Source organism: Candoia aspera, chromosome 7 (genome assembly GCF_035149785.1).
Source record: "Candoia aspera isolate rCanAsp1 chromosome 7, rCanAsp1.hap2, whole genome shotgun sequence".
Lineage (NCBI taxonomy): Eukaryota > Metazoa > Chordata > Lepidosauria > Squamata > Boidae > Candoia > Candoia aspera.
Window position 1 is genome coordinate 20,132,451 of NC_086159.1, and position 15,613 is coordinate 20,148,063.

The 15,613-nt window shown below is 42.0% G+C and overlaps 1 protein-coding gene across 2 annotated transcripts; it reads right to left on the bottom strand.

The window, feature by feature from the left end:
• Positions 1-2,198: 2,198 nt before the first annotated feature.
• On the bottom strand, positions 2,199-12,549 carry SSBP1 (single stranded DNA binding protein 1). Of its 2 annotated transcripts, XM_063308530.1 has the most exons (7): positions 12,508-12,549; positions 10,987-11,042; positions 9,008-9,062; positions 8,757-8,897; positions 7,650-7,737; positions 6,385-6,473; positions 2,199-2,377 (listed from the first exon to the last, which is right to left on the bottom strand). In XM_063308530.1, exons 2-7 carry the CDS (start codon positions 11,008-11,010, stop codon positions 2,325-2,327), a joined length of 450 nt encoding a protein of 149 aa, XP_063164600.1. In that variant the 5' UTR covers positions 11,011-11,042; positions 12,508-12,549; the 3' UTR covers positions 2,199-2,324. The 2 variants fall into 2 exon arrangements, with proteins under 2 accessions (XP_063164600.1, XP_063164599.1); XM_063308529.1 differs by lacking the exon at positions 12,508-12,549 and having other exon boundaries at positions 10,987-11,051.
• Between the last annotated feature and the right edge of the window lie 3,064 nt (positions 12,550-15,613).

Consider the following 15,613-nt stretch of genomic DNA (forward strand, 5'->3'; position numbering starts at 1 on the left):
CCAAAATGTACTGCAGGTGTAACCACCACCCGAGTCCCCCACCTGTGTTTGAGAGAGGCTAGCACAGTGCAGAGGGACACTCCTTCAGTCCTTATCACTTTCAGGTGAAAAAGGAGCCGAACAAGCTTTCTGCAGCTGAGCCTTTGTGTTGGTGGATTTTCTTTAGTTCTTTCGAAAAGCCTTAAGACACCCCAGGTAGGGTATTCTATGGTGATGACGCTCACCAGTTTTTGCAAAGGAGTGTGTATTTTAGCAAAATAAGTATATTAAGCCTATTAGATATTTAGCAGGTCTAGTGGGCGTGCTTATTAAAAAAAAGAAACAAGCCGAATTGCCGTGGTACATCGTAGGTTCTGGGAGCCACATGCAGCCATAAATTGCTCAGAGCTGAACAAAAGGATGGAAGCCAGGCAGTAGCATCTTAGACAGCTACAGGTAGTCCTCGCTTAATGATGATTCATTTAGTGATGGCTCAGACTTATGACGGTGCTGGGAAAGCTGACTCGTGACCAGTCCTTACACTTGTGACTGTCACAGCATCCTGCAGTCATGTGATCACTGTTTTCAACCTTCCCAGCCAGCTTCCGGCAAGTGAAATCAACGGGGAACCACGTGATTTGCTTAACAACCATGTGGGTCACTTAACCCCCACGGCGATTCACTTAACGATCGCTGCAAAAACAGTTGCAAAATCTGGTTGAATTCACTTAATGATTGCTTCACTTAACCAAAATGCCAGTCCCAATTGTGGTTGTTAAGTGAGGACTACCCGTACTTCCAGAAGAAAGTGCAAAAGCTGGCTTGCAGCTAAACCTCAAAAAAACCAAGATTATGGCAACCAGCTTGATTGAGAACTGGCAGATAGAGGGAGAAAATGTAGAAGCAGTGAAAGACTTTGTATTCCTAGGTGCAAAGATTACTGCAGATGCTGACTGCAGTCAGGAAATCAGAAGATGCTTAATCCTTGGGAGAAGAGCAATAACAAATCTCGATAAAATAGTTAAGAGCAGAGACATCATGCTGACAACAAAGGACTGCATAGTTAAAGCAATGGTGTTCCCCTTAGGAACATATGGCTGCGAGAGCTGGACCATAAGGAAGGCTGAGAGAAGGAAGATCGATGCTTTTGAACTGTGGTGTTGGAGGAAAATTCTGAGAGTGCCTTGGACTGCAAGAAGATCAAACCAGTCCATCCTCCAAGAAATAAAGCCAGACTGCTCACTTGAGGGAATGATATTAAAGGCAAAACTGAAATACTTTGGCCACACAATGAGAAGACAGGACACCCTGGAGAAGATGCTGATGCTAGGGAGAGTGGAAGGCAAAAGGAAGAGGGGCCGACCAAGGGCAAGATGGATGGATGATATTCTAGAGGTGACGGACTCGTCCCTGGGGGAGCTGGGGGTGTTGACGACCGACAGGAAGCTCTGGCGTGGGCTGGTCCATGAAGTCACAAAGAGTCGGAAGCCACTAAACGAATAAACAACAACCCGTACTTTCAATCACAGCATCCAGTCTTGACCTACATCTCAGACTCTAGTTCTGCAGAAAGTAGCTTCACTGGACTAAAACAGCAGTGCAAAGTTTTACACAGGGTTTGTTCAAGAAACGCTTGCTGGAAAAGTGAAAACTTTTGAGTCCTAACAGCAGCGCCCTTACAAGATCACACCCCTTCTCAATTCACCATGAGGCCCACACCAAGAACCCATCTTGTGTATAGAAATGATGTTATGTCACCAGTGGAAGGCACGTCAGTGCTCTATCCAATGTGGCGCTGGGCCTGGCCAATCAGCAAGGCCACACTCTCTCTCTCATCACACCACACTTACAGAGCAAAGCAGCCAAAACAAAGAACCAAACAATAACCCATCTCTCTCCCCCATCTCCATGAAAAGGTTTTTCTGAGGAAGTGAGACACACAGATGTCAAAAGCCTGAACAAAGCAAAAAGTACACCCAAATTCAGAAAATTATTAAAAACAGAACTGTTTAAGGGGCCTTTAATTTACAGATGTCCTCATCTATTTTTACTCCTTTTTGCTGTTTTTTAAAAATGATTTCATCTGTGGTGTAATTGTTTAGAACTGCTTACTGTTATGTAATTGTTCTGTAGATGTTTTATTATGATGATCTTAATTCGCTAAGAATTTCTGGATTGCAGTGGGCAAGAAATTGCATAAATAAAGAAATGGCCCCCTCTTTGTACAAAAACTTATTTTTACCAGGGTATATGACAAAGACATGATTATAGCATTAGGAAAAGCTTACAAAAAAAATGAACAGCTTAACCCGCAGTCCAAAACCCATTTGCTTCATTCCTTTTCTTTAAGCCGACTCAGGAAAATTTTCCTTAGCATCACTCAGGAAAATAATGTTATCTGAAAGTGCAAAAAATAAGAGGTACAATCACATATTTGAAAATATAGGGACACAAGGAGCTGAGCTAGACCACAATACATAAATAGGTTGCTGAATTTAGTGAGCAGCGACTTTTTTTCAGATTGATCTTTTCCACCTTACCTTGCAGACAATTTTTACTTGAGAATACTGGAATCTTTGACATGCACCATATCATCTTGCTATGTCTAGTCAGCCATCCAGCCCAGGCTCAAAGTACATTAAGTACAGGTAGTTCTCACTTAACAACCATTCATTTAGTGATGGTTCAGACTTATGACAGTGCTGAAAAAAACCGACTTATGACTGGTTCTCACACTTACGACTGTCACAGCATCCCTGTGGTCATGATTTGGGTGCTTAACAACCAGTTCACATTTATGACCATCACTCTGTCCTGTGGTCACGTGATTGCCATTTTTGACCTTCCTGAAGGCTTCTGGCAAGCAAAATCAATTGGGGACATGATTCCCTTAACGCCTGTGGTGATTCACTTAATGACTGCTGCAAAAAGGTCATAAAAGCGGGTCAGATTTGCTTAATGACCGCTTTGCTTAGCAATGAAAATTCTGGTCCCAAATGTGGTCATTAAGTGAGGATTACCTGTATTCTTCAGTACTAAATGCAGGGGGTGGGAGGTCCAATTAAAAAGAAATCCTGAATTCATCAGCATGCAGTAGAAGTTCTGTGAGCTGTGCTATTATAAAACCCACAACTGAAACCATATTCTGGTAACTATTATGTTCTTTTTGCAGTGAGGATCAGCTCCCGGCTTAGAGCTATCCAGCAGGCTAGTTACTATAAGATATCTAAGAAAAGAGCCAGTCAAGTAATGGTAATTACGGTATTAGACTTAGAAGTCCCAACTTCCAGTCCCCACTCAACCTCTAAGCTCATTGGGACCTTCTCTTCTCTTGCCCACCAGCCTTTGAACAGACACTTAAAGGTAATTGTGGAAATTGTTGTTACAGGGAGAAAAATGTATGCCACCTTGTGCTCTTTAAATAAATGGAGTAAAGATGTAGTCTTCTTCAAGTCAAGCTTACTCCTAATGTATGTGTTCATGGCAACAATGTGGAAGTGTCTGCCATTTCCTTCTTCCAGAGTATTCTTTGAACTTCTCAGTCTACCACAGGGTTTCCCAAACTGTGAGGTGTACCTCCCTTGGGGAGGTGCAGACAGAGTCCAAGGGAGGCATGAAGAACCTTTTAGTTACATTGCTATAATAAATCCACCTTTCCCAACATTTCATTGCATTGTTTCCATTTTTCATTTGTGTTCATTTTGGTGTTTGGGTTTTTAGGGGAGGTGTGTACACTAAAGGGAGGTGAGATGGCAAAGAATTTAGGAGTTCCTGGTTTAGCCTCTAGCTGTGGGATTTCCTGGTGATCTTCCAGCCACATCCTAAACTCACCTGGCTCTATTTAGCTTTCTGAGATCAGCCAAGCATGGCTAGGTGCTGTCACTTAGCAATGCATCAATCCATCTGTAAAAAGCCCTTTTGTCCTGCTGGGATATTAAGAGATGTTTGGAGGGGGAGGGGTAGACTCTATGCTGAGATCCCACTGTAGATTATATAACTGAATTCACATATTACAGTAAGCCATAATTTGTACCAAGCCTTGCTGGGGGGGGGGGGGGGGAAACCCACCACACAATTATCTGGGTTTGCACAGTATGGCATACTTCAGTATTACAACCCGGCCTACTCATTCTCGGTGTGTTTTACTTTAAGTCTTGCTTTATGTTATGGCTGCCCAGAGAACTCTGGTGGGGTATAAGAAAAACTAAAGTAGGCTTAAATCACACATGAGAAACCTCCAGCCTGATCTATGAACTTTAAGCAGCACCTCTTCTCCTGCCTTTACTTACAGCCTCCTTTAGGCAGAATTAAGTATTTCTAAGTCCATGGAAATCAGTGGACTAAGCCACATCTATTCACAGAAAAGTAAGCCATGTATGTATGTATTTTCCAAACTTCTATTACTGCCCATCTCCCCAAAAAAAGGGGGACTCTGGGCGGTTTACAATAAAAGCCATTTGCCTCTTGTTGCTTGTTACTGTATTTTTATCCTACCTTTTTTTATATTGAGTCAACTCAAGGCAGTGAGCATAGCTAATACAACCCTGTGTGGTGAGTTGGTTGAGTGTGTGTGACTGGCCCAAGGCCACCCAGCCGGCTTTGATGCCTAAGGCGGGACTAGAACTCTCATACCACACCTGATTGGCTCTTGGGCTGAGAGAGAGGGACTGGCCCAAGGCCACCCAGCCGGCTTTCATGCCTAAGGCAAGCCTCCTGGTTTCTAGGCCAGCACCTTAACCACTAGTTCAAACTGGCTCTCTTCATCACTCTCAAAGCTATCTGATATCTACAGCTATTTATCATTAGACAGGAATAGAGTATTTAAGAGTATTTATGCAGGTATTTAAGGTACCTGCATAAATATTACTAACATCCGCTATTTCTAAACTTTGCTAACTGCTGTACTTCTCTTATTTCTGCTCTTTGCAAGCCAAGAGAGCTTTGCGTTCCATTTCAAGTTGGAGATGGAACCAAGTAACGAAAGTAACTAGATATTATGTTTCCAAGCAAGCAGGAAACATTACAGCTTAGTTACCAGTTGTTTAAGTTCAGGCTTCCCCAGCCTGTTGCCTTCCAGATGTGTTAGATTGCAAGGTCTGTCACTCCAGACAGCTTGGTGCTGAGAATGAGATGGGCATTATGCTTCAACACATCTGGAAAATACCAGGTTGGAGGAGCAGGATTTAAATATCTCCTGCAATCTACCCGTACAACTTTCACAGTGCTCCATGTTAGCATTGCTACCAACTGGAAAAACAATACAATGCTTTTTTTTCTACCCCTTATTTCCCCCCCCTTTTTAAAGTCCAGAACGCGACCACAACTTTACATCATTAGAAAGATGCATAAAAGAGCATCGCCATTGTCATTTTTGGATTAATCTACTCCAGTTCCTTCGAAGAGATGTGCTTTCATGGAGGAATGGATCATGAAGATGGCAGAGTTTGCAGAAACGACTCAAGTGAGGGAACAAAAATCACTCTTACAATTATGGACTTTTTGCTGAGCAATGGATAAAAATGAACCAGATGTATTGATTAAAAAGGGGTGTATATGGGAAGAATTATGTTATTTAATTTGGGAGGGTGGAAATAGAGTAAGTGCTGCAGAGAAGATCGGAAGTCACTTCTTTATATATTTTTTTCTTTGTTCCCTTTCTCTACTTTTCTATCTTTTCCTCTCATATTCTATTTTACTTTTTTGTAGCTTTTAACTCTGTAAAAAATTCAATAAAAATTATATACATATATATACGCACAGAGTATATATGAACGAAGAGACGTTCTTTCACTCTTTCCTCCACCCACATTTTTTTAAACCTCTCCTTCCTCCTTCCCTGCTCTTAAACTCTCTTGTAACACTAAGCCTAGCAGAAAGAGAATGCAGGAAGTTCGGAGAAAAGCTATAATCAGTGGCCTAGGCAGACATTCAAGTATTTCCTGCTACATGCCTGCATCTGAACTTTCAGCCACGGCTTACTTTCCCTTATAAAGCAAACACCACCTGTTCAGCTTCTGCCAGGAGACAAAAAGTGCACCAAGGTTCTCAAGTGATCAGTGCTTTGGGAGCAATCTTGCTTATCCTGTATCTACCAGATATGTTGGGCTTCCACCTCCATAGTCTCCAATCCAGCATGACCAGGGTGGCAGGAGAGGATGGGGGCTATAATTTAACACACCTCAGAAGACATCTGACCAGGGAACATCACATTAAGGACTTCATGCTCCTAATCTAAACTTCTTTAGGAAGAGCGTCCAGGAGAGACATCTAGTGGACGAACTAGGAATTCAAGGTACAGCCCAATCCTGTGTAAATTTAGCAGGAGAATCCCAGCGGGAAGCAATGCAGAAGTCTATGCAGCAGCACACCTCTACGCTTTTAGCTCTTGCATTCAAAACTTTTTACCTGCAATGACAGTTGTGGCTTGCCGCCTCACATTGTTTTTATCTATATATTCGCCGTAATCTATCTTCCCCTCCACGTAGATCCGAGCACTGTCAGGAGCCAAACAGACAGATAATGGCATATTAATTGCAGCCTTCGGCTTTCACTCAGTCCTTTATTACAGTCAAAGGCCAGAATCTCATTAAAACTTACAAAACAAAAGACAGTACAATTCAATACAAACAAAACAATAACCAAATAAACAGTACGATTGGTTGCAGGTTTTACATACAATAAAACAAAATTTGGCAACATGCAAAGAAACTGAATCATATTGAACAGCTAACAGAAACTGTATATAACACAAACCCAAATGACTTAGAAATTTGATTAATCAGGGATAAAAAATGTAGCTGTGCACTTTTATAAAATGGGCAGCACAACTATACATGGGTTGTATTTTCAATTGCTCCCATTGACAAGGACACAGTCTTAAAGAATGAGGGATTTTCCTTCAAGGACAGCTGTAGGGAATGCATTGAAACATGCCAGGGTTAGCGCTCTCCTAAATTTGAGGCATTTGATTTAAAATATCTTGCTGGTCTAAATAAGAATTCAAATCTTGTAAATCTTTTGCCTTCATCTTTAACTGTGAGATTACTTCCTTGTAATTAAATCAGTATTTTAATTGCTGTCATCAGTGCATGCTGCTTATATGTAAGTTAATTACATGAATTACAGAAGATCAGAGACAAAGATTTTAAAGATTATTGCCAAGGCTGTTTTTGACACAAGGGGCTGCCAAAATAATCCTGTCAGGCCCACAACACACCATATGTCCCTCTTAGCATCCCCTCACTTCCTTCCCTTTCCCCCAGGGGCTTTTTTAAAAATGGTGGGCAGCTGCAGCCTAATGTTCCCTCTTACCACCACACCCAACCAGAGACAAGCTTTGCACTATGGAATGTCAGCAGAAAATACATCTCATAAGCTAACTGTTCATTTTTGCCCCAGACAACCGGGCAAGTCTGGCTCCAGCAGACAGAGCAGTACCAATGACTAGAATACCATAGAAATACCATAGCACGTGTAAAATAAGTAAGAGACATTCTTTGAGTCTCTTTATCATTGGGCATATGACTGGGGTTTGGACAAAGGCCAGCTTCTCCCAGACAACATTAGGCAAGACATGATTCATGGAACCCCAGAAAAAAGCTCTTATTGGAATGAAGCAGCTGAATGTTGAAAAGTTCACCCCACATCTGCATCTCAAGGGTTCAACTCACCCTTTCTTCACAAACCGATAAGCTAAATCTCTCAGCCCCGGCCTGAATACAGAGACTCTGTGCCATGTGGTCTTCTGTGTAACATCCTCTAAGTCATATGAAACATAGAAAAGATTTTCAGCAACATCCAAAGATCCTGTATTTCTCCTGGGCATGGGCTATAGCAGAGATGGTCCCAGATCCCACTTTGCGGCTCCTGAGTATCTGCAGTTCGGTGGCATGATTATTCAAGTTTCAAGGTCTTAAGCCTCCCTTCCAATCTTCCCCCACCTCAAGGACTGCACACATTTGGTCTTGCACAACCAGTGGCATCACTACAGTATCAAGAGGACAGAGGAAAAAAATGCAGCCCCTCCGAGCTGAAAAATGTTGGCTTTCCTAATTAGTTTCCCAGAAGCAAATAGTGGCAGTGGCAGAAATCACCAAAACTACATTTTACATTCTTTCACTGAGTAAGTGGGCTGCAAGCTAAGCTATCTGCAGGGGCCTGAAGTGTTTCCCACCTTTTGAAAAATGATTCAACTGAAAAAAAAAAAATCTGCCTATGTCATCATATTCTCAGTAAATCTAAAGTCCTCCTACTTTAAGATTAAATTGTTAGGACAAAAATACTATGCAAATACATTCAGGCGTACAGTTTCACCATACAATCAGGGGCAGCTTTATGCACCAGCCATCAGTTGATTTCTACAAGACTCCAAGATTTGGAGAACCATCAGCAGGTCATGGCAGTGAGAGAGGGTATCTGAAAAGGTCTTTAAAAGTTAAGAACTAAGAGCTTGTGATTGGTAGAAATATAATTTTGAGGCCAGGAATCCAGGAGAAATCCTATTTTAGGAGCTTTCCAAAATGGAAAAGACATTTAAATATCCCTACTGAAAGAAAGGGATATTTTTTCCTTACTTGCCTGCTACAATGGCCCCAGGGAGCACTAATTTAGAAACTTTCTCTGGGGGGGCATAGGGAGGGAAAGGGGCATAAATTCATGCATATTATTACTAACCAACATCACAAAACAGACACTGTGCAGACTCAAAGGAGACTGGACCCATGCATAACTCAGTTTAATGCCAAAATGGTCAATGAGCTACCGCCATACACACTCACCTCCTTGAACCACATCGCTGTCTCCCGATCGCCACATCTCATTGGTGGCTAGGCTGAAAATTGTGACAGGGTTTTTCCCTTCCATCTGTCTCATGACAGGATCCTGTCCTACTCGGCCCAGCAGTTGGATACGATTTAAAGCTAAACAAAACATCAGCACCAGATGGTAAAGAAGGATGCGTTAAAGACACACTGCCACCAGGTGACCCTAAGAAGCCAGGCCCCATTCCTTGTCCCGAGAAGCTACTTACATCTTTCTAGGGTCATCGAGATCTCAGATTCGTGCCTTACAAATTGGCGCATCACCTAGAGAAAGACAATACAAAGGGCAGCCACTCGAATTGCCTGCATCATTCCATGGAGCAGTGCTTACTAAACAGATACATTCAGATACATTCAGATTGCAGTTCCCATCCAGCATGGCCCCTCTGACTTTGAGAGTTGCCATTCCACCATATATGGAAGGCAACCGGTTAAAGAAGGCTGCAAAAGGACATTTCCTGAGTGAACTGTACTTGACTGGGAAAAATAGGCAGGTGGAGGGGGAATGATACAATCTTGATCACTGTCACCTTTCCCCCATATTAGCAGCTATCATCCATTCTGATATACTTACTAGCACCAAAAAATAAGGATTAATCAAAGGCCAGCTCTCAGCTGGGTTCTCAGACTTCGGCAGTGAACCTATGAAATGGCAGGAGAGGCAAGAGTCTGCTATAGGTAGCTAGATTGGAAAATGGTGCTTTAGGCACTGCTGTACCCATATTGTCCCCAAAACTTAAAGTGCCCTTATTCAGGTAATAAGGAAAGAGGAAATTCTTCAGCCAGCAACCAGATCCCCATTGCTATGCAATTTCAGAAGGCAGGCAGGCAGGATACTGTTCTGTTTTGTTTAATAAACATGGACAATTAAAATCTTACAGAAAACTAATCTGATAGAAATTCAAGTAATATGTGCACAACAGAGGGGAAAACACTGGGTAGGTTTGCATCCAATGTTAAGCCATAGTTTATTTTCACCTGCTTTGTTGAAGAACCCAATATAGTCTTTCTTCACTCATAACACTGAGCCATACACTAAGACCTACAAATCATAGTGGCTGGGCTCATGCACCATTCTAAGCCATCAAGTAACTAAACAAACCACATTATAATATTGTGTGAACCTGTCACTGCAAGCTACACACATATCTTTGGCAAGACCAATCTACTGGTCTGAATTTTATTCCATAGGAAGATACATAGCTCTCCTTTCTTACCCCAACTTTTCCTTCTTCATTTTTGAACCAATTTATTTCAAATTCAATTCTTCCACTTGCTGCACTGGCTCCAGGTTTGGATTGTGGAGAGGTGGGGGGAGGACCTGAGCAAGCTACTCTTAATTCCTGTGCCTCCAAGTTTATTCCCTCCTTATTGCCATCCCTAGTGACTGGTGTTCCTCATCTTCCTCCTTACTACCACTTGCCAGTTTTCTAGTTAGCAAAGAACCAGATATAAATGGCCAGTAGGTATTACTACCACTTTTTCTCAAATTGCTATTTGCTTAGTATGCGACTCCTCTGAGCCAGAAGGGGGAGTGAGCATCATGCAAGCAACATGCAAATTTATTTTTGACAAGTCCATTTCTCACACATTAAAAAAAAAATACTCTGGCTTTTAAAAGAAGTCCTAATCTATAGTTAATCAGGGAGATGACCTCGAGGGAAATAGGATAGAACTGTTATATAAGCAAATATGGCCAAAAGGTTCCTTAAGTCCAGGGAAGAATATTAGGAAGAAACTCAGGCAGACTCCTCCCTAATTCACTGGGATATAAGAAGCACACTCAGGCTTGCAAGTTTGTTATTACAGACAAGTGTTTTTAAAATCTGGCAACTTTAAAATGTGTGGACTTCAACTCCCAGAGTTTTCCAGCCAGCAGGAGTTGAAGTCCACACATCTTAAAAGTTGCCAAGTTTGAAAAACACTTATAAACTATGTCAATAAACTGTAGTTCTACTCATCCTGTGGAGTCCGTTTCTTGATCTGCACTCCCCTGAAGGACTGACATAATCCAACCTCTTCCCACGGACTATAATTTCCATAACCCCAAATCCATCCAGCCACTAGGCATACTGTGTAAGGATGATGGGAAGGGAAGTCCAACACATAAAGCCCAACAATACTATGACAAACAATAAACATAGTTGTCCTTCATAAAAGCATGCCTCCTGAAGCACAACATGCTTACCTGAAACAGCGGCCTGTGAAACATTGTTGTTTCATTGGTTGATTACTTTTGAAGATGTTCTGAAAGACAAAGCAATGATTAAAACAGTCCCATTTCCAATTAATGCTGTTTAATGCTGGGAGTTAGCATAGATGCTGGGTCATTGATTCAGACTTCCATAACCTCAAATCCTACTGTTGTACTACACCAGTACTCCTGTCATCTTCAACCAGTGCTTCAACCAGCATGGCCCATGGAGAGAGGAGTAAACTGAAGCAGCAGTGCAGTTCCTTAGACTTCCTTCTGCAGACATAGCATTGCACATAAGACTCCAGCGCATACCTGAATGGACGCTGCACCTGATTCAGAACTACTTGGCAGAATACAATTTATTCACTGCAGCAGCAATCTTCCCAGCTGGACCTCCCTGCCTGGCTTTCAATTCTGCATCTCATTTTAAAAAAACAGATACTCAGATGCAAAAATAGAACACAAGGCAAAAGAAACAAGAAGTCAAAAAAAGAAAGGAGTAGCTCACCAAGAAACATGCATCATGTCAAATTCCATATATTTGAGGTGGGGGAAGAGATAAGAGTTAATTTAACACCAATCATTAGCTGAGCTCATGCATTGTTCTAAGCCATAATATGGTTTGTTTGGCTTCCACTTCATCCACTTTATCTCTGGCATCACACTATGCTATCAATCATGGTTTATAACTCAGATGGGTTACGTTACAGCCCAGCCACAGGTGAATAAACCACAGTGGGCAAAGTCATGTAGCAGAGTATAAATTCTCAGCTTGCTCCAACCGATATGCTCTCAGTGATATATTATAAAAAATTACAAAGTTATATGCTCACTTATATCTTACAAAAAAATCCATTTTAAAGACCAAAATCAGAATTGGTAATAAAGCCTCCTTACAGAGGAGTCTATCTACCTATCTAGCCCCGTGCAAGATCGAAGTCGGCCAAAGAGCATCGAGGTATCAGCTCTGCCCGCACAGGAGCTGCACCAAGAAGAGAAAGCCACAGATTTCTAGCCGAGCTGGAGACGGGAGCTTTTTGATGGGGAGGGATTACAAAGTACCGAGCAAAGCCAGGGGACTTGCGAAATCAAGCCCCTCGGGCTCAGGGAAACTCGCTTTCCAATAAATACTCAGGAAATCAAACTGCGTATCTGCTGTGCCTCGGTGGAATTAATGCCCACGTGTTTTAGAGAGAGGAGAAAAAATGCGAAGCCTCCCGGCGGATTCTTTTCCCTCGTGACCACGTGGTCTATTCCGTGCCCTTGCTCCCTCTGGACATGTTCAACCCAGCATGCCGGCTGGGCATGATAGGCTTTGTAATCCCACCTATCAGGATGGCACCCAATTTTGAGGATTATGTTTACACCTACTCGGGAAGCTCGTTTGGACTCAATGGAGGCAAGCCCTGTAATATAACCGGGATGCTGGTATAGGAAAATGCAAGCAATATTACGAAGATGTCGCCATGCACCCAGCCACCGACCCACCGACCAGCCGGTTGCGTAGCTCAGATTCTACTCACTCGCTTGCTTTCCAGCGGACGCGAAAGCGCAGCACGCAGCCCCAGAATGCAAAAAAGTCACGCGTCCGAATCGTCACGTGACTTGCAGGTGCTTCCGGTATTGCATTTACCCATGGGGAAGGCGGTTCGCCATAGAGATGCCATTGGGTAGAAGGGCTTTAGGCCCGTAGAAAAACGAGATCACTGGCGGCTTCCGTTTTCACCGGAAGTTCGAGTTGCGACCCGCCCTTAACCGTTGCTGGGTTCGGCCTGTTTATACAGTGGCGCATCGTGGGTGGTGATGGGAGATTGTGCTCTCTCGCTCTCCCCCCCTCCGTCCATCCAAAAATCACTGCTCTTCTTTGTGAAGGTTTTAGTTCTTTCAGATTTATTTTCCCCGTATAATTGAGAATGGGGGTAGTTTAGGTATTTCCCTTTGCTCTAACTTTGGGGGTTAATGGAACCAACCACAGTCACGTCGTGCTAAATAAATCATGATCTGCCCATATAGATCATAAGAGTCATAGATGTGAGATAGGTGGGTATATAAACTTGAAAGATAAAGGCTGGGACTGAACGTGGCTTCTTTGGCTTCATTTATTTATTTAAAATACTTACAAGCTGTTTCTCACGTGTGCAGTTAGCATGATGCAATTAGCAGGACTGGCCGCAAGTTGCAGCCAACAGGAAGCCAAAATGAAACACGTGCTTTATCAGACTGTGCGCAGAGACAGCATGAACCAAACTTAGAGCTTTTTGTGGTGTCTTATCATAGAAGGGACTTTTGAGTTTAACCTCTCCAGCCTCCTCAAAGCTAATTATTCCCAGTTTCTTTGATCTCAGGTTCAGTAGGATTAGTTTCTAGTCTAATCTACCAGAACTTGCAAGGCCACACTTGCCCCATCCAGATTGTGGCATAGTTCATCCAGCAAGATGATCAAAACAATTTTAGTACTATATCCTACAGCTGTCAGGGTAATCAACAAGGAGAACCATGCTGAGTCAGATGCAACTCTAGTTCATTTATTATTCTCTACCATACACAGAATCTTGCTAGACTAAAGGCTTCTTAACTGAGCTAGAGAGAAAAATCCTCTTAGGAAATCTAGGGCAGCACTAGTCTAACTTTCTTCCTCAGCCCTTCCCCACTCTCCAAGGAGTACAGACTGCGAGAATGTTTATCAGCCTGAAATGCGCTCTCTTCTCCCCACCCTGATCTCATCTCATCTCATCATCCCCCTCCTCAGGGAGACATTCCACCACAATAGCCCAATTAAAATGGGTCCATATAATCAATATAATTCAGATGTGTCTGGAGCTGCAAGGCTATCACATTCATGATCACGTAAGGAATAGTAGAAATTGGCCTATAATTATACAGATCTCCCAATTCTAGGGACTGTCAGATTCCCCCGATCAAAGGTTTCACAGAAACCCTTATTGGGGCATCTCCCATCGTGTCATTCTCTCATGTTGCCAGATGGGAGGGGTGTGTGAAGTTGGAGTGTGAAATGGGTTGTTATGGCTATGGAGCACATCAAGGATGCGGGGTTGAGATATGACAGGAATACCATCTGGATAGGAGGGGGAGTGACATGCTTCGTGGGAAAGGGCACTAGCTAAGGGAATGTAGTTTTAAATTAGGTTTTAGCGGGAAATCTTTATTCGCAGCTTGCCTTCTGTACTGTTCATTATGCTTCATTAAAACAGTTCAAAGAGATCCAGCTTCTTGACTGTGTATGTGTGAATGCTCGAATGTTCAGGTGCTGACAGGGACTGTTTAAGTAGTGGGTTTATAACCACCTCCCCTTTTAGACAAATCATGTCTACCAGGGAGCATTTTTCACCCTCCTTAAACATAGAGCAATCCATCCTAACAAATTTAATCAGTCACAAGAGTTAAACATACATCTTATCTCTTCAAACATGCACATCTTCAATTTTTTTCCCTTTTCAGTCATTCTAGAGCTCCATCCCATATTGAGTTCTTAGAAGATACTGAAAAACAAATGATTAACCACGAAGGCAAAAGGATACATGTGTTTACATCTGAGTGGAATCACTACAACCATTCATTTAGTGACTTCCTCGGTTAGCAACCATTCACAAATATGACGGTAATAAATTCCTTTTTTCCCACCAATGTGTGCATTTATGACCAAATTTCATGGGCCTGACAACAATGCGTGCTTGAGTTAGAGTAACGCTGGCATAGCTGTATGAGAGAACTTCATCCGAATGAGACAGCAGCAACCAGTGATCTTTGCTCTCTCTCTCACATGTTCACTTAGCAACCATTTCACTTAACCTGGTTGCTGGAACAGAACTTGGTTGCTAAATGAGGAGTGGGTGTACCTTCAAACAAAATCACTCTTAAATGCAAAATTGTTTGCATATAGTCCATTTTCATGGGTTTGGGGAAAAAGTAAGTTTACTATTGCTGCACATTAATTTACCAGTGATAATCCTTTACTACACCTAGACTTACTGATATCAACTATGACCTCTCTGAAAGAATATCCTAAGGCGATCCTACCATTTCACCAAGTGACATTTCCTCTAAGCAGAATTAGGTTGTCAATTCCCATCATGCAGCGACTCTGCAAGGTTATGTGTCTACATAATAGGCCCAACAATGTTCTAAAGTGGCAAAAGTTGCCATCCCTCCCTTATAAAATCTTTTGAAAAATAACTTTTATTAAAAATTTTAAACAAGATTAAAAACTATCACAAACTAATAGAAAGTAAGAAAGAAAAGGTGAAAAGGAAATCAAAGAAAAAGTGCAAGAAAAGAAAAAAGTTAAAAATAGGAAAGAAAATATATAAGGAAGTAGCTTCTGATATTCTTCACAGCAGTTATAAGTACAATATATTTTAACCTCTCTAACGATATATCACATTACTCGTCTTTCTATAATCTGTTCTGTCTAATAATCAAAACCATAAATTACAAGTTCATTTTTTTCATTTTTACGCAAAAAGTCTGTAAAAGCTTCTAGTCACCAATAAATGTAGATAGTATCTTTTCTCTAATCAAAGAAGTCAAATTCCTCTCTTGTAAAATCTCAAGGAAGTCTCCAAAATACACAACCCTTAAATGAACAAGTTCAAAAGCT

What these genes read in the sequence shown, in the direction of transcription:
- SSBP1 (XM_063308530.1), bottom strand. Translation starts at nt 11,010, where the DNA reads ATGTTTCACAGGCCGCTGTTTCAG. An exon ending in TTCACAGGCCGCTGTTTCAG is followed by an intron (nt 9,063 to 10,986) that starts GTAAGCATGTTG and finishes GTCTTTCTCTAG; the next exon opens with GTGATGCGCCAATTTGTAAG. An exon ending in CAGCGATGTGGTTCAAGGAG is followed by an intron (nt 7,738 to 8,756) that starts GTGAGTGTGTAT and finishes CATATGACTTAG; the next exon opens with AGGATGTTACACAGAAGACC.